Source organism: Cryptomeria japonica, chromosome 4, assembly GCF_030272615.1.
Source record: "Cryptomeria japonica chromosome 4, Sugi_1.0, whole genome shotgun sequence".
NCBI lineage: Eukaryota > Viridiplantae > Streptophyta > Pinopsida > Cupressales > Cupressaceae > Cryptomeria > Cryptomeria japonica.
In genome coordinates this window covers 701,833,051-701,859,773 of record NC_081408.1, presented here as the reverse complement: position 1 = coordinate 701,859,773, position 26,723 = coordinate 701,833,051, and the positions used below count along the sequence as shown (strand labels likewise).

Sequence of the window (26,723 nt, the reverse complement as noted above, 5' to 3'; positions counted from 1 at the left end):
CAACAACTTTCTTAATGGACAAGTGATAGCTTCAAATCTACTACACATCCACTTACATGAATCTGAACATGACTAAAAGTAAACCTTTTAATTAAGAAGAAAATCAAGGTCCATTACTAATAGGATAGAATTATGTTTGCAATAGTGAGAAAGGGAGAGAGAGAGGGAGAGAAAGGAGATATTGTGAGGGAAGAATGAGAGATAGGGGTAAGGAGATAGAGATAGGATCAAGAAATATATATATATAGGGAGACATGGGAAGTGATATGTAGAGGGAGATAGATAGGAGGCATGTAGTGGTAGGGAGAGATGTAGAGGTAATGTGATAGAGATGGAGAGAGATGGAAAATTGAATATTGAGATATAGAGATAGATATGCAAAGAGATGTAGATATAGAGGTAATGTTGGAAGAGGAAGAGGGAGAAAGGTAGACATGTTTCCTCTATAAAGTGGATCAAGTTAACTTGCTAAATCAATGGCTCATCCTACTCCAAAAGAGATGCAAGATGATGTGGATCATGTTGGTTGTCTAAGTCAAGGTGGATCACACAAAGAATAAGTTCATGGATCTATGCTTCTTTGTTATCCTTCCCACGCCATGAGACTTGCCTAATATCTCTTGTATTTTATCATAAATGTTTATAACTCAGTACATTGACAATATCTAATTGATCAAAAGGATGAAAATTATTCAAATTGCAATATTATGGTTAAAGTTTTGGTGAGAAATTGGGTCATTAGTTTAAGCATGGTTTTCATTGATATGTTATACAGAACTCCTATCAAACTTTAGACTTTGTATGGTAAATATTATGTCATTCAAATTATGTGTGTGTGTGTGTGTTTGAGAGAGAGAGAGATAAATTGACAGTTAGTGTTAATTTAGTTGAGGTTGTGCAATTTGCCAAAATATGCAATATTGCCTCCTTGATGATCTGATAAATCATAGTTCATCAATGATTTTCTGATCTGCTGATAATTTCCTTAAAACTAAGTAAAGAGCTTGACCACACCATTCCATTAAAATGATGACCCAAAAGCATTTTGTCAAGATGAAATAAATCGGACATGACTAACCAATAAAGTGATCTATAGGTAAAATATAAAGATGTTTTCAAAATCAACATGTAGCCTCATTCGGGACATTTAGTAGAATTTCGCAAACTTAACGGAATTTCAAATGGGAAACAATGATAAGTGCCCACAACTTGCCGAAAAACAAACTGCAACAAACGTTATAAAGTTGTCATCGTAATCTATTAATATTGAAGGTTAAATGGCAAGCAGGACAATCATCGAGAACAAAAGTGGACGCCTAAAGTTGCACCTGATAAAAAAAAAAAAATCAAGCGCCTGCATTGTCATCGCTAATAGGGATGTGACAATACATTCAACTCAAAAAGAAGCAGTCTTTGTAAAGTAGCAGTAGCACGGCCTATCTACCCACTTGCGTTAACATAATTCGAGTGAACAGTGACGATCATCCTGATTGTCTTGCAGGCCTTCACTGAGCATGTCCACCATTGGTAGAAAAGATAAGCTTGGTCCATTTCATATAAGGAGATGCCTTCGGCATAATAATATTATTAATTTATATTATATATATGTGTTTATTTATTTATATAAAACTTTAAAAGATTTAGATAGCGATTCTTAATAATTTGTTAAATATTTGTTTATTGGATGTGTAAAATAAATTTAAAAAGAAAATTTAAACATGTTAAATATTATCATAATGTACCTAAAAAGTTTCCTTAAAAAAATCATTTAGATAGTGTATACGTGAAATTTGGTAATAAGGTGTAAATTTTTTGAGCCAATTAGATTGCAGAAAATTAATTTCTGCAATTTAGAAACTTAAAAATCATGCATCTTAACTTTTTAAAAATAAAAAAATATATATCAAAAGAAAAAATTCATAGTTCTAATTGGTGAAAAACCAATTAAATAATGAGTTAACAAAAAACGATTGAAACCGATTGCAATAGTACTAGGCCTAACAACAAGTACTAATAAGTGTTTTCATGAAAAATTTTACCCTTTTTTTTTATTTTTTTGTCTTCTTCTCACATGACATTTGGTAATAAATTCAGAGTAAAACAACATATAATTATATTATGAAAATTGTTAGGTGGTCAAATTATGGATTTTTTTTTTTTTTTCCTTTGCTTTATGTACAGTTTTCCACCATCGTCAAATGATCTAAATAGATATGAAAGGTATATATAGGAAATAGTATATTGAATATTGGCAATGACCATGCAACTTAGCGGTATAGGAAAAATTCCAAGCCTTGATAAAAAGATCCAGAACAATTTAAATTTATAGTTTTTCACAATGTTTTTGCTAAAAATATTAGAATATTAGATTGATTTTTCTAAAATTGAACACATTCCAAACCTAGAAAATGTAACACGATTTATAATATTCTATGTTGTTTCTATACAACATGTTGTATGTTGTTAGTACAACTTGTTGTGTATTGATTTTAAATTTATGCACTTTGACTACACAAAAAATATTTTCTCCTCTCAATAAAGCTTTAGTTGATGATGATGATCTTCTAACAGGCACTTTGAAAGCAACTTGATAGTCCCCAATTTCATGACAATTTGCAATTTGATAGGCCCTTTGACAGTAATTTGATTCCACAATAGATTTAGCAATGATTTATTGTTTCTTCCTTCAATATTCCTATCCATTATTTTTTTAATGTACACTTTCCTTAGGCATCCTCGCAAAGTTTAAGACAACGAGATTATGGGTTGTCTATGTTACAAGCACTAGAAAGTGTTAATTTTAAACCAATGCTTTGTTTGTAGATTAGGAGAGTTATAACTTAGGTGTCATTGAAGAGTGAACTACCACAAAATAACTATTCCTACATTGAGATAAGTACACAAAGATGTCACACAAAAGGGGGTCTTATGATGCCACTTTTTTTTCTAAAATCAGCAAACTCTAACCTTTGACAAGAAAATGAAGATAATTATGCTCAAAATTTTAAGATGCAACAATAACAAGAGTTGTAATGCTCTAAATCTAATTTATGTGTTTTAGACTGCAGGAATCAAGTATAACTTACCCCTATAAACTACAGTGCGCGGGTAAACTTTTTGATGTGACTAGTGATGTTGGTGCAACATGTCCTCCGATACCACATGGGCTGGGGGGAGACAATTCCTCGTGACCTCATGCTTCACCACTCGAAGATTTCACCAATCGAGCTAGGCCCCCAGCCCCTCTAAATATAGTTTCTAAAATACTAATATATTTTTAAAATAGTGGAGATTAAGGGCTTCAAAAAGGGGGAGCATATGAAACCATAATACCGAATAACAAAAACATAATACACAGGCTAAACCAACTCACCTACTAATACTAAGCATATAGTTTCTAAAATACTTTGGTTGCAGGTGTGGGCTATGTTCTGAATGTCGATGTGTTGACATACTCATCTACAATCCAATCAAATCTGCAACACTGAAATACACAGAAAATTGTCCAACAATCTCTACATATGTTGACATCAATGACAACATATCAGCAAATATCCAACATGCTCCCCCCTATTTTTTTTGAAAACTAATCAATTTTTTTTAATACATGTAAAATGGATTCTAGTTTCTAAAAATGTAATTTGTTTCGGTATTTGATGAACGAGTTAAAAAATTATACCCAAAATACACATGTTGTTTTTGACAAAAAAAAACACACTAACAAAAGAAAATAGATCTCTCAATCTTTGCTTGTGACTAACGTTGCCTAACCGCTAATCTATTAGGATGAGCGAGAGCGGGAGCTGCCCTGGTGCTAGGGTTTTGACCTCTGCTGTGATGCGGAGGATTTAGATGATGATGAGGATGATCCTTCTTGCATGGGCACCTTGGCTGGGGACGTCGTCATCCTTGCTTTGGTCTAGATCTGTTTCTTTGGATGTTCGGCTTCCCCGGCTCTTTGCGGGGGTGGGTGTTTGGGTTGGTGCTCTTAAGTGCGTGGTGGTTCGGATCCCTTGTTTACATGCATTGGCAGCCTTTTCTCCATCTGGAGCTTGTTGGGATGGGGTTTGTCTTATGCATTTTGTGTCCTTTGTGGGTCATTTGTTTCGCCTCTCTGTCGTTGTCGTCTCCTAGATATTTACCACTTCTTCTCTTTTTGAGTTGTTCTCCTTTCTTATGGAGGTGGACTGGTTTAGGGTGGATATGCCTAGGGTTTCGGTGGCTTCTTGGCATTCTTTTTCGCTCTCTGTGCCTTTAACGTTGGTTTTATCTCCTATAAAGATGGAGATATTCTTCGCGGTTAGAGTTGGATGTTCCTTTTTTGAGGCAGTTTTGTTTGACAGAGGTTGTTCGGATCTTGGGTTGCAGATGGTGTGGCTTCTCTTTCTAACGGACCTTTTTTCCCCTATTGAGGTGGGGGTTGTTCCTTTGGAGATGGAGTTTTACACCTGCGAGGGACTTGTCTCTTATGTGTGTACCCTCGATAATTCCCTTGTTGGTTTCTTTATGAGGGTTTGTTCTCTTATTGCTCGCTCCCATGGTTCTTCTCTTGAGGTGTTGTGCCCTTCTATTGAGGTGGAGTCGTTGCATGGTGATTGGGTAGTTAAGGGATTTTTTGGTCAAGTGGCCAGTTATGATCTTGATAGTTTGGACTGGTGAAGGGATGTTGATGCCTTGTTTTATTTCTATGGGAGAATAGAGGATGGTCCACTTTCTGCTTTTCTTTCTCTTTCCCCTATTGAGGTTGTGGGTGCCTCTCCAAAACCCAGTTGTCCAACAAAGCTTCACTGTGCTTTCTTTTGGTCACTGGATTTTGGTTTGTGGCCAACAAATTGGGTCTCTTTACGAATGATTTCCCCCTTTCCAACCCCTATGGAGGTGGGTCACTATCCTATTGAGGTGGATGGGTGTTTTGTTATTAAAGGTGTGATTTTTTTACTTTGGGAATGCTGGTTGTTTCTTGGTAATTTAGGGAGCCATTTTAAAACCCAAATCAAAGGTTAGGGGAGCCTTTCAAAACCCCCTTGCTTATGTCTAGTTGGATGCTGATTTTAAGGGCCCAGCTTAGATTGTGTTAGTTTTTGGTTAAGGGTTGGGCTAGCCTTTTGCTGCCCAAATTTTCTGTATATAGGTTGGGGAACCCAGAAAATCCCTGATGTTTGGTTGAGGGAGTCTATCAACCTCAAATAAAGGCTTAGGTTGTGTTGCCAGCAGGTTTTGTATTGATTTTCTCTTAGTTTGGTTGGCTTATTTTTTATTATGGTTATGTTGGCTTTTGGCTAGCACTAGCCAGATTTTTTATTGTAGGCTATTGATTTTATTTCCATATCTTTTTGGTAGAAGTCTCATTGTAGGTTCCAGATCCTAGTAAAATCTAAGAGTTTCAGGTCCCTTCAAAACCTCTTGTATGGGGTTTTGGGTCCCCCTCAAAACCTGTTTTTCCCTTAATAAAAAACAAAATAAATTAAAGATGAAAACCTTAACATAATCAAAACGTAAAATTATATGGTTAGATAGCTAAGAGAGAGCTTATCTTCATCATGGTATTTTTGTAAATGTGCATGGAAACACATGCAAACTTGATGGAGAGCATGACAAAAACATGTGTAAGATTTTTCTTCCTTTTCAAAAAACATGTCTTTGACATAAAATGGTCAACCAACCCTGTGGGTTGGATGCCCAAGGAAAATCTAATGCAAAGGGATGGTACTTCCCAATGCAAAACATTTGGTGATTGCCAAATTTTTTGCATTGGAAAATAATCTCTCTAAGTTTGATTAAATGTTTAAAACTCGAGTCAATCTTAATATCCCAACAAGAAGAGGATCATATAAATTTATAGATAGTCAAATTTTAGTAATGGCAATGCTCCTATTAGCATTGTCTCACTCTCTTTATCTTCCCCAAACTCTAGACCCTATGTCTCCCTCTCTTCTCTTTCTCACCTCTCTCTCCTCTCTCTTTATGGTGTCGGATATAGGGTTTAGGTTATATGGTTGAGGGTATAAGGTTTAGGGTTGATGGTATTATTATAGATTTTAGGGTACAAGATTGATGATACAGGCTTTAGGGTACATAGGGTTGAGGGTATTCTATGTATTGATGATTCTCTTTATCTCTCTCTCTCTCCCAATCTCTCTCTTATTTCGCTCACCTCTATCTACCCTCTCTAGAGGTCTCTCCCTCCCTTTATTCCTCTCCTCTTCTCTATTTCCTCCTCCCTCCTTACCCCCATATATATCTCCTTCCACCACTCTCTTTTATTCTCTCCTTTACTTATTCTCTCTCCATTATCTAGATTGTCACTTCTACCTCCCACCCTCTCTCTCCTCTCTCTAGGTTTCTCCCTCCCTCCCTCTCCACCTATCTTTTCATCCCCCCTTACCCATCTTCCTTTACGAACTCTCTTCTTATCTTCTCTCTTCCCTCCTCATCTAGGTCCCTCACTCCCTCTATGTCTACCTCTCCCTCCATCCCTTCTTACTCCTCTATCTATCTTTTTTTCTTTTGTCTCTCCTCTTCTCCCTCCTTCCCCTCTCTAGGTTATTACTTCTCCCTCTGATTTATATGGTATAAATTTCAGGGTATAAGAATTTCGGAATAGGGTGCATGATTTATGTCTGATTTATTTCATGCACCCTCTATAGGTTTCTCCTTCTCTATCTCACCATACATTTCTCATTTTGTCTCTATCTCACCATACATTTCTCTCCTTGTCTCTCTCCATCCCAACCCTCTCTCTCTCTCTCTCTCTCTCTCTCTCTCTCTCTCTCTCTCTCTCTCTATCATCTCTCTCACCCCTCTTGTTAGGCTCTAGCTCTCTCACCTCTATCTCTCCCCTCTATAGTTATTTCTCATCCTATCCACCTCTATCTCTACTTCATTACCCTATCTCTCTTTGTGGACTTATCTCTCTCATTTTTCCTTTCTCCCTATCCCTCTCTTCTCTCTCCCTGTCTTATTCTCTCTATGTCTCTCCCTACCACACACTCTATCTCCTCTCTAGGTCTCTTCTGCCATCTCTCCCTCTCTCCATCTCTACCACTCTCTCCCCCTCTATCTCTCCCATAGATCTCTCACCCCTCTCTCCTAGGCTCTAGGTTTCTCCCCTCTCTAGTTACTTCCCAACGTCACCATCTCTCTCCCTACCTCCTTGCACATCTTTCTCTGTAATTTAACTTATCTCTCACATTTTCATCTCTCTCTCTCTCTTGCCCCATGTTCTCTACCTCTCCCATCTTTAGGTATCTTAATCACTCCCCATCTACCTCTCCCTCACTCTCTCCTTATCCCTCTCTTTCTCTTTGTTCTTATCTCTCCTCTTTTGGCTCCCTCCCCTCTATAAGTTATCACCTCTCCCTCCTCTTTATAGGGTATCCCTATAAAACCTTGAGTATCCCTGTTTTCGGTGTGACACATGGGCTCACCCTAGGCAGAAGAGTGTGTTTCGGCAGAATAACCTCAATTGTGAAGCCCTAGCTCACTATCATTCAGAGCTGCAAGTACAGATCAGGTTGGAGACCAAATTGGAAGACAAACTCAGTGCTGAAGACTCAGATTTGGAATCATCTACAGCTGCAAACCATCAATTTCTGAGTACTTTGTGGACAGCTACTGAGGAGCACATAAAATAGACCCAACATTGACCATTTTGGGGAGCCTAGAGCCACTTTGAGGGTCGGCTAGAACCACTCTGAGGTATTTTTGGTATTGTAATCTGCATATTTATCTCTACTTTTTCCTCAGAAGTAGAAGGAAATTCAATGTATTTCATTTCTGAAAATTCTGGGCAGTAATGAAGGTTTTTATTGTATTTTCCTAAGCTCAGAAATAATCTAATATCTATATTTTTAGCTGCACAAATCAGATCTGATATCTGATCAGAATTCTGGGTTTGAAATAAACATATTTACATGCAAATAAATTTCCAGATTTGTGCCCTAGTTTGTAGAGGTGTTTTAATTTGTCAGTTTTGTCCTAGTTTACAGAATTGTTTATATTTTTTTTAGCACCCCTATTTGGGGATATTTCAAAATATGACCAGTAAACTCTGCAATCTTTTCTATAGATGAGTATTTTCATAAGGTCAATTGGTTCTCGCTATACCCATGTGAACTCAAGAGCTCACACTCATGCTTTTTCCATAACAATGCATAAACTGAAGAGTTTATTTCAATGGTATTTGGGCATGCTCCAGTAAAACTATTCCATAACTTAATAGATTGGTCTGCAAGACCTCCACCAGATGCCAAAAGATTGTGCTGGAAAGGGCACCATGCCAAGGCTGTAACTGCATCAAAATGTTCATAAATCCTGTGAAGATACTGATTACTAACATCAGAGGACAACATGCTCTTGTCGCAGATATGAAGCAATTCAAAACTATTTGAACTGAGATCTAATCTAACTGTATACAAAAATATCAATTCAATCACCTAACAGTGCCACTATTTCTGTTAAAAGTTAAAACACAATAATTCAAGCTCATTCCAGCCAAACAGTTCTAAAATATCAAATAACACAATACTGCAGCCAATAACAACAATTACCAAGAATACCAACAGTTAAAGAAATATAAAACTCTCTTAAAATAAAGGAATTGCAAGGTTTAAATTTCTCCCCCTGATATAAATTAAAATGAATTTTTTGCTGCCATAGCAACTGGCTGTATCAAATAAATATTGAAACTATAATTTTATCATTCTTCTTCTCTGTTGTTACACAGGACACCCCCATTTCATGTGTGCAAATAGACAAACTAATTCCCTGATGAAAATTTTCTTCTAAAAAAGAAAGTTTAATAATGGTCATTTTGCTGACAACTCATTTCTCACTCTCTTGAAGAAGAGGATTATGTCACACAAGCCATCCTGGATACCTTCTGTTTAGCCTCTGGTTCAAGTACTCAACGGCAGAAAAAAAAAACATTTCAGGAAATCATGCTCAAGTTAATTTAATAATACCCAGTAATCACCAAGAATGCGGTAGTAATTTTAACTTAAATTTTAGCAAGTGATTTATGACTTCCTCAACATTGGTGGCGTTTATTAATATATTGAAAAATTAATAAGTGCCTATGTTTTTTCTTGGGCGTTTATAAGCGCCACCAATGTTGAAGTAAAAAATCACTTGCTAAAATTTAAGTTAAAATTACTACCGCATTCTTGGTGATTACTGGCCATTACTAAATTAACTTCAGCATGATTTCCTGATTACTGGCCATTATTAAATAAACTAATGTGTAATTTTTCTTGTTTGATGAGATCAATTGACTACTAGCAAATATGCATAAGATAATTTTTGAGGGTACCATGTGGCTCTTTAGTTTTGGTACTCTCTGAGATATCAGGGGATCCAAAGACTTGACAAAACCTTAGTGTCTCGTATTCTCCAGCTGATGCAATAGTATAACCATCTGGGCTCTAAAATACAAAATAGAGTGAGCGTTAACATAAACTGATTCAAACAAGGCAGACAGGCAAACGTATCCATATACCAATAGCATGCATACCTGTTCCAGATGCAGCACCCTAGAAGTATGGCAACTAAGCTCTGCAATCTTTGCCATAAATAGGTATTTCCTAACAATTCCACTAATTCTGTTAGAAGTTAAAACACAATAATTTATGACACGATAATTTAAGCTCACTCCAGACACACAGTTCTAAAATGTCAAAGAACACAATACTGAAACCAATAACAACAATTAACAAGAACACCAACAGTTAAAAGACAGTTAAGAAATATAAAACTCTCTTAAAATAAAGAAATGCAAGGTTTGAACTTCTCCCTCAGATATAAATTAAAATGTGTTTTGTGTTGCCATACCCACTAGCTGTATCAAATAAATTTGGAAACTATAATTTTATCATTCTTCTTACCTATTGTTCCCCACCACACCCCCATCCAGCTGAACCTTTCACTTGCATTTCATATGTGCGAATAGACAAACTACTTCCCCCCTAAACACTGCCAAAGTATCCAAATATATTTTTCCTCTTACAAATTAAAAATTACATAATTTCTTCTAATGAAAATTTTCTTCCATACAAAAGAAAGTTTAATTATGATTATTTTGCTGACAACCCATTTGTCACTCTCTTGAAGAAGAGTATAATGTCATACAGGCTCTCTAATGCTTGGATACCTTCTGTTTAGCCTGTGGTTCAGGTACTCAATGGAAGAAAAACAAACGTTTCAGGAAATTATGCCCAAGTTAAATTAAAAATGGCCTACAGAAATTTATTAGAGGTTAATGGTTACAACTTTGCAACTACACCAGCAATCACTAAGAATGCAGTAAGAATTTTAACTTAAATTTAACTTTTCTTAAGAAAGGGAACGAGAATATGTAACCATTTTAAGGACAAAAAGCTTCAAGATTTTTGGACTTCCTCAACGTTAGCGTCGTTTAAAAACGCCCAAGAAAAAACATAGGCACTTTCACGAGTGCACTAAGCTACAAAATTCCAACAAAAACGGATTAGATAAAGTAATGAAATATTACAATACTTAAGATGAAACCGGAATGAAAGAGTTAAAAAACGATGAAGTTAAAAATTTGCCTAGAACATACCAAGGGTATGTTAAATCCATTCTTGGCTGAGGAGGATAATTTCTCCCTTTACAAAAAGAGACTCTCATTGAACATCAAACCTATTATTTGATGAGGAGAAAGAAATTGCTTCGCTTAACAGAAATTGTAGCTCTCCTCACTTGAAATTCCCTCACTTTTGTACTCTGAGAACTCATTGAAAATGCAAAGCTCTTCTTGGCTGGAGAATAAGTGGTTTTCCTCCTTTGCAGATGATGCTCCGCGCAGCAGAGAATAAATGCATATCCCGTCCCAAACTCGTTCCTAATGAGGCATTTGATTGTTGAAGATGAATCCTTAACCTAATTATTAATAACATAAGCTCAATAAGAATCCATCAAAATGTCTTAAATGTGCTAAGAGTGGAAATCCATCAAGATAAGCATATGGTTGCAGAGCTCACCAAGCAGAATCCTCTAAATGATCTTATTATTTGACTGTTAAAGAGGTATGCCTAGCATGTAATATCATACTATACCTCGATAGCTGTATACAGAAGCCATCATAATAGCTAATCTTAAGAGGAACAGTTGTAGCACTGATAAAGAATTAGGCAAGCAGGCATGTTAACAAAGATAAAACTCAAACAATACAGATAGCACTATGTACTTCACAAACAGAAGAGAAATGCAAATGATAGACTTAGTCCATGAGCAGAAATTAAATGTACATCTTCCTTCTTTTTTAGTTGGAAAAAAGCAATGAAATCACAAGTAACACAAAACAGTACTTAAAGTAACATGCTCAAAGAACAAACTCCTGAATATTATTAAACTATGTAAACCACAAAATAACATTTCATCACCTGGAGGCATCCTGATGTCTGTCTACTTTGGGGTCCCCTTCAAGTATTCCGGAGTTCAAAAGACTTGTCAAAGCTTATGGAGCAGTCTACATACATCTGGATTCTCATAATACAAAGCACAGGCAGTGTTAGCATAAAATGTGATCACTGATGCACAAATAAGTGCAAATAAACTCCATGAAGCACACCATAGCCATAAATACTACTGTAGTGCAAAAAATTCTTATTCAATGAATATAACAGAATCACATGAAAAAAATAAAAGAATCCAGTATCACCTGAAGTTTAAATTTTCTCGTTCCATTGCATCAACTGACTACTAGCGAATATGCATAAGATAAGAGTTGAGGGTACCCTCTGGCTCTTTAGTTTTGGTAGTCCCTGAGGTATCAGGAATTCCAAAGACTTGCCAAAACCTTAGTGTCTCGTCTGCTCCAGCCGATGCAACAGTATACCCATCTGGGCTCTAAAATACAAAATATAGTGAGGGTTATCATAAACTGATTCAAACAGTGCATGCATTAAAATGTATCCATATACCAATAGCATGCATACCTGTGCCAGATGCAGCACCCTAGAAGTATGGCCAGTAAGTTCTGCAGTCTTTGCCATAGATGGGTATTTCCATAAGGTCAATTGGTTCTCACTATACCCATGTGAACTCAAAAGCTCACGCTCATGCCTATTCCACAACAACGCACAAACTGAAGAGTTGGTGTCAATGGTATTTAGGCATGCTCCAGTAAGACTATTCCATAACTTAATAGATTGGTCTGCAAGACCTCCACCAGATGCCAAAAGATTGTGCTGGAAAGGGCACCATGCCAAGGCTCTAACTGCATCAAAATGTTCATCAATCCTGTGAAGATACTGATTTCTAACATTAGAGGATGACATGCTCTTGTCCCAGATGTGAAGCAAGTTGTCACTGCCTCCACTCGCAAGTTGCTGGCCAGATAAGGACCATTTCAATCCACAAACTTCCTGCTCATGGCCTCTGTATGTCTTAACATTGGAATTACGGATACGGACATCATGGATAATTATTGAACTGTCCCTACCACCAGTTGCAAGAATAGTGTCATTCCAGGAAAGTGAGCCTACACGGCCATGATGACCTTTCAAGGATCTCAACTGCATTCAATGCGATAGTACTGCCATGTTAATAAGGTGGCAATTGAAGACAAATAAATAAAAGTAAAGACATCAAAGACTTTGTTTTCTTTACCTCTCGATTGCATGTAGAGTCCCATATCTGTACAGCAGAACTAGTCAATCCAATGGCAATGTGTTTTCCATCAGGTGCCCAATTGACACTGCTTATTGGACCAACATCATCGTCTACTGTCAATAACTCAGAAGTAGTTCTTGTGTTTGCATCCCATAAGTAAACTGCATTGCCAAGTGCTATAGACAAAATATTGCTGTCACTCCAATCCAGCAGATTCAAATGATTATCATCAACAAGATATGGGGCATGCAAAGTTCTCCCTGCATGCTGCACACAACCGCATTTCAAAGACAAGAATTGCAATTAAGATAAAGATCCACAATTCTTATTAAGCTAGTTAGTCAGAGAACTAAATCCTTGCATAAGTATATAAGTAATGCTGATGAATCCTGAGTAACCTAATCTCAAAACCTCAACCGAATGTACAAGATCTGAATAAAAACATAAATCTAATTTTAGGAATTATACAGCACTAAACCCTAATCCAAATGCTGAATATGCTGGAAGTGAATTCTTCCAAACTCTAATCTACTATATCAATGTTGATTATTTTTCATAGTTATCAGGAAACTTGATTTTTTAGGACAGGCCTAGTCCCCCGCTCAAATCTCCTTGCTACTATGCCCAAATCTAACATAGTCATAGTTTTATTCATATGATCCTATTCCATATTTCGAAAGGACATCTCCATCCTTAACCTTTTATTCAAATTCTCTACCAAACTCAAAGGATCAAACAAAATTTTAACATGCAGGAAAGGAAACCAAAATGTCTCCAAATCTCCGGCAATTTCATATTAAACTAGAGAAATTATTCCTACACCCGTCCCATTAGAAAATTTGCTCAAAAAATCTCAACCTTAGCACCTAAACCCCGTTATACTTAATAATCTCTGTGATCTTCCAACACATTAAACTGATCAATCATAAAGGCTTGTTCAGCGTTAACAATAACATCTGAAATTGAGATGCCTTGGAATAACAGATAATATAAAACCCAGTGTCTATAATATCTTCTTGGACTGACTCATGGAATCCTAAGCTAATTGGAACTACAATTTATCAGGTCTTCAAACAATCCTTAACTAGTTGGATGGTCGATTCAATCTAATTCTAGAGTAAGCCATCAAAATGATCACAAAACAACAAAATCATTGAGAATAACAAGTTTACTACATTAGTGGGCATTCCCGCGGAACCCTAGAGCCACTTGGGCGATCAATTTATGTAACCAACCAAACCTATTGAATCTAAAAATAGTAAGAACACTAAAGTATTCACCAAAAGAATCATTATTTTAAAAAAAAAAACACAGGAATAACCCTTACTTGAGGTATGTAGCGGCTCTGTGATCTGCTAGTTCTGACTCTAGTATCAACAGAAGGAGCTTTGGAGTAGATGGATTGCAATCCCTGTCCAGAAGGCTTTCTACTAAAGCTCAAAATTCTTGATATCTTACTAGAATCAATAACCAAACTAGCTGCTGGCTCCCTGTCATATTCTTCCATGGAGGCTTTATTTCCAATGATATTGCTTTTATTTACCAGATACCGAGCCCAATCAAAATCTATGGAACTTCTGTTAGCAATAAACCTGTCCCCCTGCAATGACAACCCAACGATTATCTCAACACCCACAAAAAAACCTAAAATGTGCTGTATTTCTATAAGAAATAAAAGGGAAGCGTAATACACACATTTTGTATTGGAGTTGCCAATTGCTTTCGCAGAGGACGTGTGATCTTAGGCCTTCTGGAAAGAGTACTGATGCTTGGTGTTTGAGGTGACCCAAAAGCCTTCTTCATTGTTTACAATTGAAATAAAACCTGTAATTCACAACAACAACACAAAACACAAAACCACAAAAAGAAAACAAAAACCAAAGAAATGCAAAGAAAAAATAAACATATATTACAATACACAGGTACTGAGTATGTTATCAGTTTGCAGTCTGTTAATGAGGAAATTGACGAGCAATTCGATATAGCCAACCAGCCTTAATTTAGCATAATCCTGCAACCACCAAATTTGAAATGAGTCAGTTACAGAGCAGAGAGTCGATGGGAAGGAAAGGATATTGAAGCCCATGGATTATTTATATGGGATTTTTTTCAAATTTGAAATTAGTGACGGTTGATCTATATTGGATGTCGGTCCCTTCAGAGCTTCATTGTTTAGTTATAAATTATTGTATATGACAATTGTGTAATTTAATCAAATTTATTAATTTATGAATTGACACAATTTAGAAAATATGACAAATATAGTTAAAATTGATTTATTTAATAAACTTATATATATGTGGTTGATGTGATGTCAAAAATTAAATTGAGAGGGATAACTTTTATATAGTTAATCTTTTAAAAATTGAATTTAGGTCTTTGCATAATTTATATATTGAAATTATATTTTATTGTTTAATTTTCAATATATTTAAATATTAGTGAAGGAAAATGTCATTTCTTAAAGTTAATTTAGGTTAATTAAAATAAATCAGATTAGATTAAATGATAAAAATGAGTAGAAAATAATAAATTTAGCATGTTATTTTGAAAGGTAATTAGAGAGTTTAAGCACTTAGATGTAATAATGGTTAAAGGATAAATTTTGTTTATGTTGGAAAGTGAATTTGTTCTTGCTATTAGATGTAAAAATTTCAATTTTTTTGATTATGCGTAATATATATGAATATATTTTGAAAGTTTTGAGGAATATTTATAAAACTAAAAAAAATTGAGAACCTAAATTTATGTTGAAAAAGGTGTGAATTAAATTAAAGAGAATTTACACGTTTTTATTGTTGACTTGGCAAGAATCACAACACCACAATTTAACTATCACACACACATTGTCAATACCAACAAACAGAATTTGGACAAAAAAATTTACAAAAATTCATGTTACACTATAAACCTTTATATAATCAAAACATTAGTTTTTAGGCAAGAAAATTTGAAATTTGTTTGTCTCAAATTGAGAAATCAATGAACTCCTTTTCTTTATCATCTTTTACATTAGTGGGTTTTTCTTTTTATTTTTACATATGGCTTGAAATTATCTAACAATACCTTAACCACTGTTTATTTTAACCATTGGGGTATTCATAATACTTGTGATGGGATAAGTTTCTTATTGAAATCTTAGCATTATATTTTCAATTTCATAAGCAAAAAATGCAAAATAAATATTGATTTAGATGATTTATTTATTATATTTTTTTCTAGCTACTCTTTTAAGACAATTATTGAGCTGACGAAATTCAACTTATTATATAAATTGTACAGGATCATTCAATGAGTCTCCAAATATCCTATAATGCTTTGTGAGCGAAAATGTTAACCTGCTTCCATTCAATCTGTAGGGAAAGATTAGTTTCATTAATCCAAATGAGAACATAAAAAATCAACTTTTGTCATTTCTAGAATCAACTTTGTTTTCTCTTTGACTTTTTTTTCTTTTTTCTACTTTAGTAACCAAATAATCATATAGTTACATTTCCCCTTCCTTTTCGCTACAAAATGAGATACAATTTCAATATATAAAATTCCCTAAGAATCAACAGTAATAAAAGATCTTGACATAACATTCTTGGGAGGAGAAGGTTATGCAAAGAAAGGTGCAATTTTTGAAAAATATTCCACCAGTATCTTTGTGATAATGTTCCTCCTCTTAAGAACTTGGTAATCCATATCAAAGAACAATTGTAAAATAATCTCCTTATGTATCTACCTCAATTTAAACCTATTCCTTTATATAACTTTGCTTTCGGGAGAACTTCAAGGATATAAAAGGAATTTTTAAGGTGGAATCTTTCAAGATTCTTGAGGTGGAGGAGTCTCAATAAGAGGATGTTCCCTTGGCAAAGAAGGAGATTCCAAAAGAGGAGAGTTATGCACTAATGGAGGCCCTAACCTATATTAAGATCCAATGAAGCCTCCAACTCTAATATATGATAAAGTGGAAAATTGAATAAATAATTTTCCCCATGAGGATACAACTATGGTTGTTTCTACACTAAGTCGGAGATAGTTTCAGAAAATAATTTTGAAATGGAAGAGGGTCCAACAATTCCAAAGAGTATGAAGATGACATTTTGGAGACCATAATAATCAAGCAAAGCCAATCGAAGTTTAACAAAACAAAGCTAGGAAAGAAAGCCCAAAGAGGACGTAAACCAAATACCTGGTTAAGAAAGAGATTGTTGGGATTGCAAAGAGCCAGTTGGGTATTGTTAATAATACAAAGGGACAAATAAAATTGAGAATGGGGAAGGGCTTGGCCTCGCCTGGGTTATAATGAGGTTTCTAAAGTGGAATCTCAGGGGCACCATTGCCCCTAACAAGAGATGCTTGATCAAGCTAAAGTGGATGTACTTTTACTTCAAGAGACCAAGTTAAACTTAAACAATGATAGAAAATCGATGGACAAATGGAAGCAATGGAAGACCTATTTTTTGTATGTTGTTGGGGTTTCTAGGGGTCTTAATTTATTATGGAATCCAATAAGGGTACAAGCGATGTTGGTGGATAGAGATTCACACTATGCGTTCATGGATATTGCATTCGATGACTTACAAAAAATATTTTCTTTTAAACGTTCATGGACCAAAAACAATTAGGAGCAAAAGAGAGATTTGGTCAAATATCATTAATATTTTTGCAGCCCTAGGAAATGCAAATAAAATCATCATAGGGGATTTTAAAGCAACTCTAGATAATTATGAGAAACAACATATCCTAAGGAGATTAATGCAATCTCAAGTATATTTCCAAGATTTCATTAATTAGAATCACATGTTGGATGTCGTCCCAAGAAATGGATGTTTCACTTGGGCTAATAGATGGTTTAGTTTCACTGGAAATGTAGAAAGGCTGGATAGATTCTTCCTAGCTAGAAACTGGAATGATTTTCTTCAAACCTTCACATCTACTATCCTCCTGGTGTCTGGATCAAACCATTATCCAGTATTACTGGATTTTAAACCACATGTTATCCCTAAATAATGCTCCTTTAAGTCTGAATGTGTGCAGCTTCATGATAGATCCTTAGATGAAGTGCTAACTCAATGGTGGTTGGTTATGCCTCTTGTGGAAGCTACTAGACTTTTTGCCCATTACAAGAAACTCATCTACGTAAAAGATAAACTAAAAGAGTAGAATAAATCGAGCTCAAAAACAATTTTGAGGAGAAGAGTAGAATCAAGGATGAACTTGTCGTTCCTAAAGAGAGTGTTATTCAAAATGGATGTGGGGAGAGGACTACCAATTGGAAAAATCCCTATCAAAAGAATACATGAAATTACTGAGAAGGAAAGAGGTCTTCTAGTGTCAAAAATTTAGAAAGTGTTGGCTCAAAAATGGCGAGAAAAATATGAAGTTCTTTTACAACTTGGTGATTTCTAATAAATGTAGAAACACGATTGGTGAAATCAGAAATGGTAATGATGGCACCCTGGTTTCAATGAAAGATGTCGATGAGGAGGCAATGAACTACTTTCAGTCTCTCTTGAATGGACAAGGTGTTGATGATGGAGAGATCAAAACGGGGATATTGATGAATATTCTCGTCCTAATTAATAATGTTACCAATGAGTAGCTTATGAGCCCAATCACAAAGATTGAAGTCAAAACAAATACTTTCCAACTTGGCCCAGATAAAGCTTTGGGACTAGATAATTTCTCGACACACTTCTTTCAACATTTTTGGCATGTGGAAAATGAGGTTATTATGTTTGTCATGGAAGAATCAAAGGTCTAATAGAGTTATGTTGAGGGATCTTAATAAGACCTTTATTGCTCTCATTTCAAAGAAACCAAGGTTGAGGTGATGGCAGATTTCATCCAATATCCCTTTGCAACATAGTCTACAAGATTATTATAAAGGTAATGGCAAACAAGCTGAAGCATGTGCTACCACTCATTATTTCAAAAGAGAAGAGTGGCTTTATTTCGGGTCGATCTATAGCTAAAGGCAATATTCTAGTTCATGAGGCTATCAATATGCTAAGGAAAACAAAGGTAGAAAGGATGATTTTGAAGTTTGACATTAGTAAGGCTTATGATCAAGTGGATCGAGGGTTTCTTTTGGATGTTATGGAGCATTTTAGGTTTTTTAAAGATTGGATACAGTGGGTTTAGAGCTGCATATCAAATATGCATTTCTCAATTGTCATTAACGGGAGCCTATGTGGCTTCTCCTCTTCTTATCATGGTATTGATCAAGGTGAATCACTCTCACCCTTCCTCTTCATTATCATGGTTGAGGCTTTGAGTAGGAGGATCATTATTGAATGTCGTTTGCTATGATGGAAGGGAACTTTAAGGTTGCCCTTGGTGTTGAGTCCTCAACTAAATGTACCAAGATGTGCAACCAAAAAGATGCCAAATTTTTTTGGGCCCCCATCAAGGCATTTTGCGCTCATTGGTCCGAAATGGTTGTCCAACCCTTTGGGTTGAATGCCCAAGGAAAATCCAACCCAAATGGTTGGTACTTCCCAATGTAAAACATGTGATGAGTGCCGAATGTATTGCATTAGAAAATTATATTTTCTTTCTCTCCCTTTCCCACCCTAATTAAATGCTTCAAACTCAAGTCAAACTCAATCTCCTAGAAAATATATATATACATGAATTATAACATTTAAGTATAAGTCACATAATGTAGATTCTAGGTTTTAGAAGATCATATAGATTTTCAAACAATTAAATTTTAGTAATTTGCACGCTCCTCTCAGTATTCTCCATGTCTCTTAGTATCTTTGTATCTCCCCCAAACTTATACCGATCTCTCTCCCTCTCTTCTCTCTCTCTTCTCTCTCTCACCTCTCTCTCCCCTCTCTAGCTTTCTCCCACTTGTTCTCTCTCTCCCTCACCTTCCCTCCTTACCCACACCTCTATCCCTACCTCCCTTCCTCTTTTTTCCTCTCTTATTATCTCTCTCAGTTCTCTAGGTCTTCACCTCTCCCTTGAGTACCCTTTCTCTCCCATATCTATGTTTCTCCCTCCCTTCCTATCCAGGTATCTACCTTTGCATCCATGTCTCATTACCCATCTCTCTATCTCCCTCTATCTATCTCACCTCTCTTTCCCCCCTTACTCTTCTCTCTATTTGTTCTTCTATCTCTTTGTTCTTGTATCTCTCCTCTTCTCCCTCCCTCCCCTCTATAGACCTTTTTCCCTCCTTTTCTTTCCCTCTCCCCCTCCATCTCCCACCCCCTTTTCTCTCTCCCTTCCCCATTGACTCTTATTCTCTCTCCATTGCCTAGATCATCACCTCTCTCTATATATATATTTTTCCCTCCCTCCCTCTCCTCCTCTCTACCTCTCCATCTATGTCTCATTGTCAACCTCTCTTTATCCCCCTCCATCTATCTCACCACTCTCTCTCCACATATTGGTCTATCATCCTTTTCTCTTTTCCTCTAAGTATCTCACATCTTTATTTGTCCACTCTTTAGTTCTCTCCCTCTATCTCCACCTCTCTTTCCTCCTCCCCTTACCCCTCTACCTTTGTGAACTTTCTTCTCCTCTTCTCTCTCTTCCCTCAGTGCTCTATCTCCTCCTTTCTTAGGTATCTCACTCCCTCCATGTATACCCCTCTCTCTCTCTCTCTCTCTCTCTCTCTCTCTCTCTCTCTCTCTCTCTCTCTCTCTCTCTCTCTCTCTCTCTCTCTCTCTCTCTCTCTCTCTCTCTCTCTCTCTCTCTCTCTCTCTCTCCATGTCTCACTACCCACCACTCTATATCTCTCTCTCTCTCTCTCTCTCTCTTCTCTCTCCTCTCTCTCTCTCTCTCTCTCTCTCTCTCTCTCTCTCTCTCTCTCTCTCTCTCTCTCTCTCTCTCTCTCTCTCTCTCTCTCTCTTTAAGTCTAGTACCTATCCATCTATTCTCTCTATAGTTATCTTCCTCCCCCATCCCGCTACCCTTTATAAAATCTCGCTTTATCTTCTCTCTCTCCCCTCCTTCCCCAAGTCTATCACTCTGTGTCTACCACTTCCACCCATTCCCTCTTACTCCTCTTTCTCGTTTTCTTTCTCTTCTATCTCTCTTATTATCCCTCCCTCCCATCTCCCTTTCTATCTCCCCCTCCCTCTTTACTCCTATCTCTCTCCCCTTCCCCATTGACTCTTATTCTCTCTCTCCATCATTTAAATCGTCACCTTTTCCATCCCACCCCCTCTCTATCTCTCTTCTCTCTATGTTTCTCCCTCCCTTCCTCTCCACCTCTCTACCTATCCATCCATAGCTCATTACCCATCTCTTTCTACCCCCCTCCATTTATCTTGTGATCTAGGTCTTTCACCTATATATTTGTCCCCTCTCTAGTTTATTCCCTCCATCTTCCAATCTCTTTCCCTCTCCCCTCTCCCCATTACTTTATGAAGTCTATCCTCTTATTTCTCCCCTCACATCACTATTTCCTCTTTCCCTAAGTATCTAACTCCCTCCCTCCCTCTTACTCCTCTCTCTCTCTTTGTTCTTCTATCTCTGCTCTTCTCCCTCCATTTCCTCTCTAGGCCACTCATTCCCTTTATTCCCCTCTCCCTCTCTATCTACCCCTCTGTCCTTACCACCATCTCTTAGTCCCTTCCCAACCCTCTCTCTCTCTCTCCACATCTCTACCTCTCTATATCCCCCTCTCTCTATCTCACCCCTCTCTCCCCATACAAGTCTCTCATTTCACTCTCTCCATCTAGGTATCTCACATCTCTATCTACCCCCTATGTAGTTCTCTCCCTTCCCTCTCTCCCTTTCTTAACTCTCTCTCACTCCCTCCATCCCCTCTTAATCCTCTCCCTCTTTGTTCTTTCGGTCTCTCTCTCTCTCTCTCTCTCTCTCTCTCTCTCTCTCTCTCTCCTCTCTCTCTCTCTCTCCTCTCTCTCTCTCTCTAGGATTTTGCATCCCACCCTCTCCACTATTCTAGTATTCTTCGTCCCAACCCTCTCCACCGCTCTAATATTCTTCGTCCCACCCTCTCCACCTCTCTACCTCTCCATCCATATCTCATTACTCACCCCTTTATATCCCCCTCCATCTATCTCATCCCTCTCTCCCCATATAGGTCTCTCACCTCTCTCTCCTCCTCTAGGCATTTCACATCTCTATATTCCTCTTCTCAAGTTCTCTTCCCCCCTCTCCACCTCTCTTTCCCTCCCTTTTCTCTCTAGGTAATTACCTCTCTCTCCTCCTCTAGGTATTCCACATCTCTATATGCCTCTTCTCAAGTTCTCTTCCCCCCTCTCCACCTCTCTTTCCCTCCCTTTGCTCTCTAGGTCATTACCTCTCCCTCCACCTTATTTTGTATAAGGTTTATGGTATATAAATTATTTAGAGAATAGGGTGGGGGAGTGAGAGACCTAGGGAAGGAGGAGATAGAAAAGTGATGGGAGAGAGAGTAGAAAATGAGAGAGTTTACAAAGGGAGAGTAGTAAGGGGGTAAGGACAAAGAGGTGGAGATGGAGGGAGAGAACTAGAGAGGGGATAAAAAGAGAGGTGATATACCTAGAGGGGAGAGAGATGTGAGAGACCTAGATGAGGAGAGATAGGGGTGAGATAGATAGAGGGGGATATAAGAGGAGAGAGTTGATTCCTTCTAAAATTGTAATTAAGAATCTTAAGTAGAGATTGGTATTACACAACAAGAGCAAAACCATATTAGTGGTGTGGGCTCCAACAGTTGGGGTAGTAGTTGGGCACAATTAATCTATTAGTGGAGCACAAAAGTGCCATGTTGAAATACTTATCCCCAAAACTATTCCAATAAATTTGAAAAAGCAACTAACTATGTGATGCCACATAAACACATCAATAAACATGACTTAGTGTACAACTATGGTTCTTACTTATTTTTGGGACCATTTTGAACACCTTGGCAAAGAAAGCATGCGATGTGGCATCATATTTGACCATGTGCACTTAAAAATGATTTTTTTTAAGTAGGGGATTTGACAAATAAGTAGTTGTACAAAATTCAAAAATATTAAAATATTTAAGACATATTTTGGGAGGCTTGAAGTTAAGGTGCCCCATTATAGGGCCCTCTCTCTTATAAATTTTTGTTTATGCCTTATTTTCATTGTCCATTATTTATCTTAGTTGATGCCTTCTAAAATGTTGTTTATTATCTTCAACAAATCTTTTACATTTCTTCCTTTCCATAATCATTTTGTCTACTTTGAATACTCTCTTTTATTTCCCTTAATTGGTGCCTCACTTGGATCACTGCCTTTTAATAATCATAAAAAAATCTTTTGGTTGCTACCTTCTTTACATGGATTCATTGTCTTTCCAATGTGGTCACTGCCTTTATATTAATCATGCATCAATAATTAATTTGGGTGCCAAACATGGGGGTCGAGCATCATATGAGTTGGCCAACACAGAATATTAATTTAAATTAATTTTTTAATTTAGAAAGAGTCAACCAAATTATGATAGGCAATCAACTCAATAATTACTATTTATATATATGTAAATGTTAGGGTTTAGGTAGACTAGAGAAATAACAAATATTAAATATAATGCAAAATAAGTACATAAAACAACAACTCATAATAACCCATAGATTTAACGTGGTTCACCCAATTCATATACACTGCATTTGAAAGATTGCAAATTCCACAATTGAATTGAATCCTCACAGAGACTCACATTACAATTCATAAACACGCGGATTTATAAAATGGAAAATGATGCAACTTTATTCACAGACAAAATTGCCTTTCTTTTTCAAAGTACATAATATTGCTAAAAAGGAAAATAAAGCTACCCTGTTCTATCTTAACCAAAATTTCTCGGACCTTTGACAAGGCTTGCAATTAAGTATATGTACTCGCCAGGCTATGATAGTTTGTTACACTTGAACCAGAGTAAAAGATTAACTCTTCACGAGAGTTAAAGAAGTTTATCTAAAAAAAAATTGAAAAACAACAATTGAGCATGGAAAGTGGCATAAGACACGAGCAACAGTGATATAATCAAGCTCTTGCCAATGACATGGCCTCCATTTGTTTGTCTTGTGACGAAGGGGTGCTAATCCAAGAAACTAAAATGAACTCATCTGAGATAAACCTCTTTGAGAAGAAATTAGGTTTCAGAAAACTAAAGCATTCCCCAGCCCTTGGGGCTTTAGGAGGCTTGGAAATCATCTGGGATCCAAGATTTTCCTCGTTTTCACCTTCAAAGATAAAATAGAATTGGATAGGCGGAAAGGTAACCTGCTATAATAATAAGTTAAGTTTTAACCCAATCAATGTTTATGGTCCTATTCAGAATAGGGATAAAGCTCAAGTTTGGTTGGAACTTGAGACTTTCTTAAAAAACAACCTGAATGAGATAAGTATTATTGGAGGAGATTTCAATGCCATCACTAAGGCATCAGACAAAAGAGGAGATAGTAACAAGCTACCCACCGCGACTTTTGACTTCAATGATTGGATCAATAGGAATTCCCTGTTGGAAATTCAGACAGCAGAAAACACCTTTACATGGAACAACAAAAGGAAAGGCTTTATAAATATTGCGGGAAAGCTTGATAGGTTTTTCATCCATGGGGGGCTCAAGGAGTTTAATTACTCAATGGATGCGGAGATCCTGCCTTTGTCCGGTTCTAACCATTACCCACTCCAACTTAACATTCTGACAGAGCATAGACCTAGAAACTACCCATTCAAATTCGAAAGCATGTGGTTTAAGGATGATAGCATCATCAACGTTGTCATTGAACAATGGTGGAGTGAATCGGAATTCTTAGGCTCAAATATTTATATTGTTGCAAACAAACTAAAGTTAATCAAAAGGAGGCTCTTGGAGTGGAATAGGGAGCACTTCGGTAACATCTTTGACAAGAAACTCTTAGTAGAAATGGACCTCAAGTATGTTAATAAGGAAGTTTTGGATCGGGGGATGGACGAACCTCTCTGCCTTAAAGAAAAATCATTACTAACAAAGTATGAAAAGATTCTGGCTAAAGAAGAAATATTCTGGAGACAAAATCCAGGGAAACTTGGCTGAAAGATGGAGATCGCAACACAAGGTTTTTTCACAACAGTACCAAGCAGAAAAGATGGGTAAACCAAATCTCTAACATCAAGAACTACCAAGGAGTTAATCTGGTAGACCCGTTAGAGGTGGCAGCGAAAGCTGTTAGGTTCTTTGAAGGCATCCTAAACAACATCGTTGACTCCAACCTTAGGGGCCAACATAATATAATAATTAATATTATAAAACTCATTAATGTAGAACACAACAGATGTCTGCTTGAGAAATTTTTAGAGGAGGAGGTTAAATATGCCCTCATGAAAATGAATCCAGATAAGGCTCCAGGCCCAGATGGCTTCCCTACCAGTTTCTTCCAAAAATGTTGGGGATTTATGGGTCAAGAGATAACGAAGGCCTTAGAGGGTGTTAGAAACTCAGGTGAGATACTAAAAGAGATCAACAATAATTTCTTAGTGTTAATTCCTAAAAAAGAGAAATCAAATAGCTTTAATGATTACATACCCATTGTCTTGTGTAACATCCTTTATAAACTACTTACCAAAAATTTAGTATCTAGACTTTAGAAACTTCTTCCTATCATCATTAGCAAAGAACAAACAAGCTTTGTGTCCGATAGATCAATCTATGATGGGGTAATAATAGCTCAGGAAGCTATTCATTCGGTCTAGCTTAATGGAGCACCAAGGATGTTGGTCAAATTAGATATCAGCAAAGCCTATGACAAAGTGGATTGGAGATTTTTGTGCAAATGTTTGGAAGCATTTGGCTTTACCAAATCTTGGATCAACTTTAATTTTTAATGCATATCCACCCCCAAATTCTCTGTCATGGTCAATGGCACACCTGAAGGTTTTTTTAGCAGCTCTAGGAGTCCAAGACAGGGAGACCCTATGTCTCCTTTCCTCTTCATCATTATGGCAGAGGCTCTAGGGAGGTCTATCTCAAAGGCTAGAGGGGAGGGTGGGATCATAGGTATACCCATCACCAGTGGTCTAACCCCCATCACCCACCAGCAATTTGTAGATGATACAATGCTTTTTGGGCGAGGCGATATTAGGGAAGCAAGGGCCTTCAAAGGTATCCTCAAATCCTACAGGGAAGCATCGGGTCAAGAGGTCAATTTGGAGAAGTCGGTTGTGTTGATGTTCAACATAGATACAACTTCCGAGGAAGAGATATGCAAGGTCTTGGAGATCAAGCCAGGTATCCTTCCTTACAAATATTTAGGCATCCCTCTGGATAAAGGAAGTAGGACATCAAAGTCTTGGGACCTCATGGTGGACAAAATCAAGATGAAGATTAATACTTGGAAAGGTAGATGGTTGTCCTCCGCAGGAAGGGCAACCTTGTTCAAATCAGTTTTGGCAGCAATGCCCATTTTCTAACTTTCTTGTCTCAATTTATCGTCCAAAAAACAGGATGAGCTAAATAAACACCTAAGAATGTTCTTTTGGCAAGGTGCTTAGTGAAAATAAGAAATTATCACTCCTCTCTTGGGATAAGATTTGTAGACCAAAAGAAGAAGGAGGTGTCGGCATTAAAAATTTTGTGACCAAAGCAGGGCCATTGGGGCAAAGTTAGTATGGAGAATGTTCATACATCTGCATTTAAAATGAGCAAAAGTATTGTACCATAAATACCTTAATGGAGATAACCCTACCCAAATATTTAGAGAAGACAACCCTCATAGAGGCTCTCGCATATGGAGCTTCATGCTGGAGTGTAGAAATATTATCTCAGATAAACTCACTAGGAACCTAGGCTCCGGGGAAGATATCTTGTTTTGGTCAGACTCTTAGGGAGGGTATAAGGCGATCAAGAAAATCTATGACTTTGGGCCTACAAGAGCACTCCTAGAATCAAATCGAGGGAAACTGTTAGGGAACTACATCTCCCCCTCAGAGGAGGAGGCAGGGTGGCAATGGATAGACAGAGAAAACGAGGATATCCCTGTAAGGGATAAAGACAAACTCATGGCAATTCTAAAAGAAAGAAACATCTCCTTTAGTCTTAACAAGGATAGGCTCATGTGGGATGGCTCCATGAATGGGGAATATAAATCTAAGGATGGGTATTCTCACATCACCAAAGCCCACCTT

General features: G+C 37.0%; 2 protein-coding genes across 5 annotated transcripts in view; both read right to left on the bottom strand.

Moving 5' to 3' along the window:
- Nucleotides 1–11,703, bottom strand: part of LOC131875335 (cell division cycle 20.2, cofactor of APC complex-like) — a 35,509-nt gene extending 23,806 nt beyond the window's left edge. Inside the window, exons 1-5 of the mRNA XM_059219428.1 lie at nt 11,678–11,703; nt 11,073–11,132; nt 9,512–9,599; nt 9,311–9,422; nt 8,129–8,407 (exon numbers count right to left, since the gene is read on the bottom strand). Coding sequence (XP_059075411.1) covers nt 8,129–8,407; nt 9,311–9,422; nt 9,512–9,599; nt 11,073–11,132; nt 11,678–11,703 — 565 coding nt within the window. The remainder of the gene's footprint in view (nt 1–8,128; nt 8,408–9,310; nt 9,423–9,511; nt 9,600–11,072; nt 11,133–11,677) is intronic.
- On the bottom strand, nt 9,938–14,675 carry LOC131875517 (cell division cycle 20.2, cofactor of APC complex-like). Of its 4 annotated transcripts, none has more exons than XM_059220088.1 (8): nt 14,326–14,675; nt 13,958–14,230; nt 12,628–12,897; nt 11,955–12,533; nt 11,678–11,865; nt 11,400–11,495; nt 10,577–10,896; nt 9,938–10,459 (listed from the first exon to the last, which is right to left on the bottom strand). In XM_059220088.1, the coding sequence occupies exons 1-5, from the start codon at nt 14,431–14,433 to the stop codon at nt 11,719–11,721; spliced, it is 1,377 nt and encodes a 458-aa protein (XP_059076071.1). In that variant the 5' UTR covers nt 14,434–14,675; the 3' UTR covers nt 9,938–10,459; nt 10,577–10,896; nt 11,400–11,495; nt 11,678–11,718. The 4 variants fall into 4 exon arrangements, with proteins under 4 accessions (XP_059076071.1, XP_059076070.1, XP_059076069.1 ...); XM_059220087.1 differs by lacking the exon at nt 9,938–10,459 and adding an exon at nt 10,998–11,132 and having other exon boundaries at nt 10,468–10,896; XM_059220086.1 differs by lacking the exon at nt 9,938–10,459 and having other exon boundaries at nt 10,468–10,896; nt 11,400–11,502.
- Nucleotides 14,676–26,723: the final 12,048 nt, after the last annotated feature.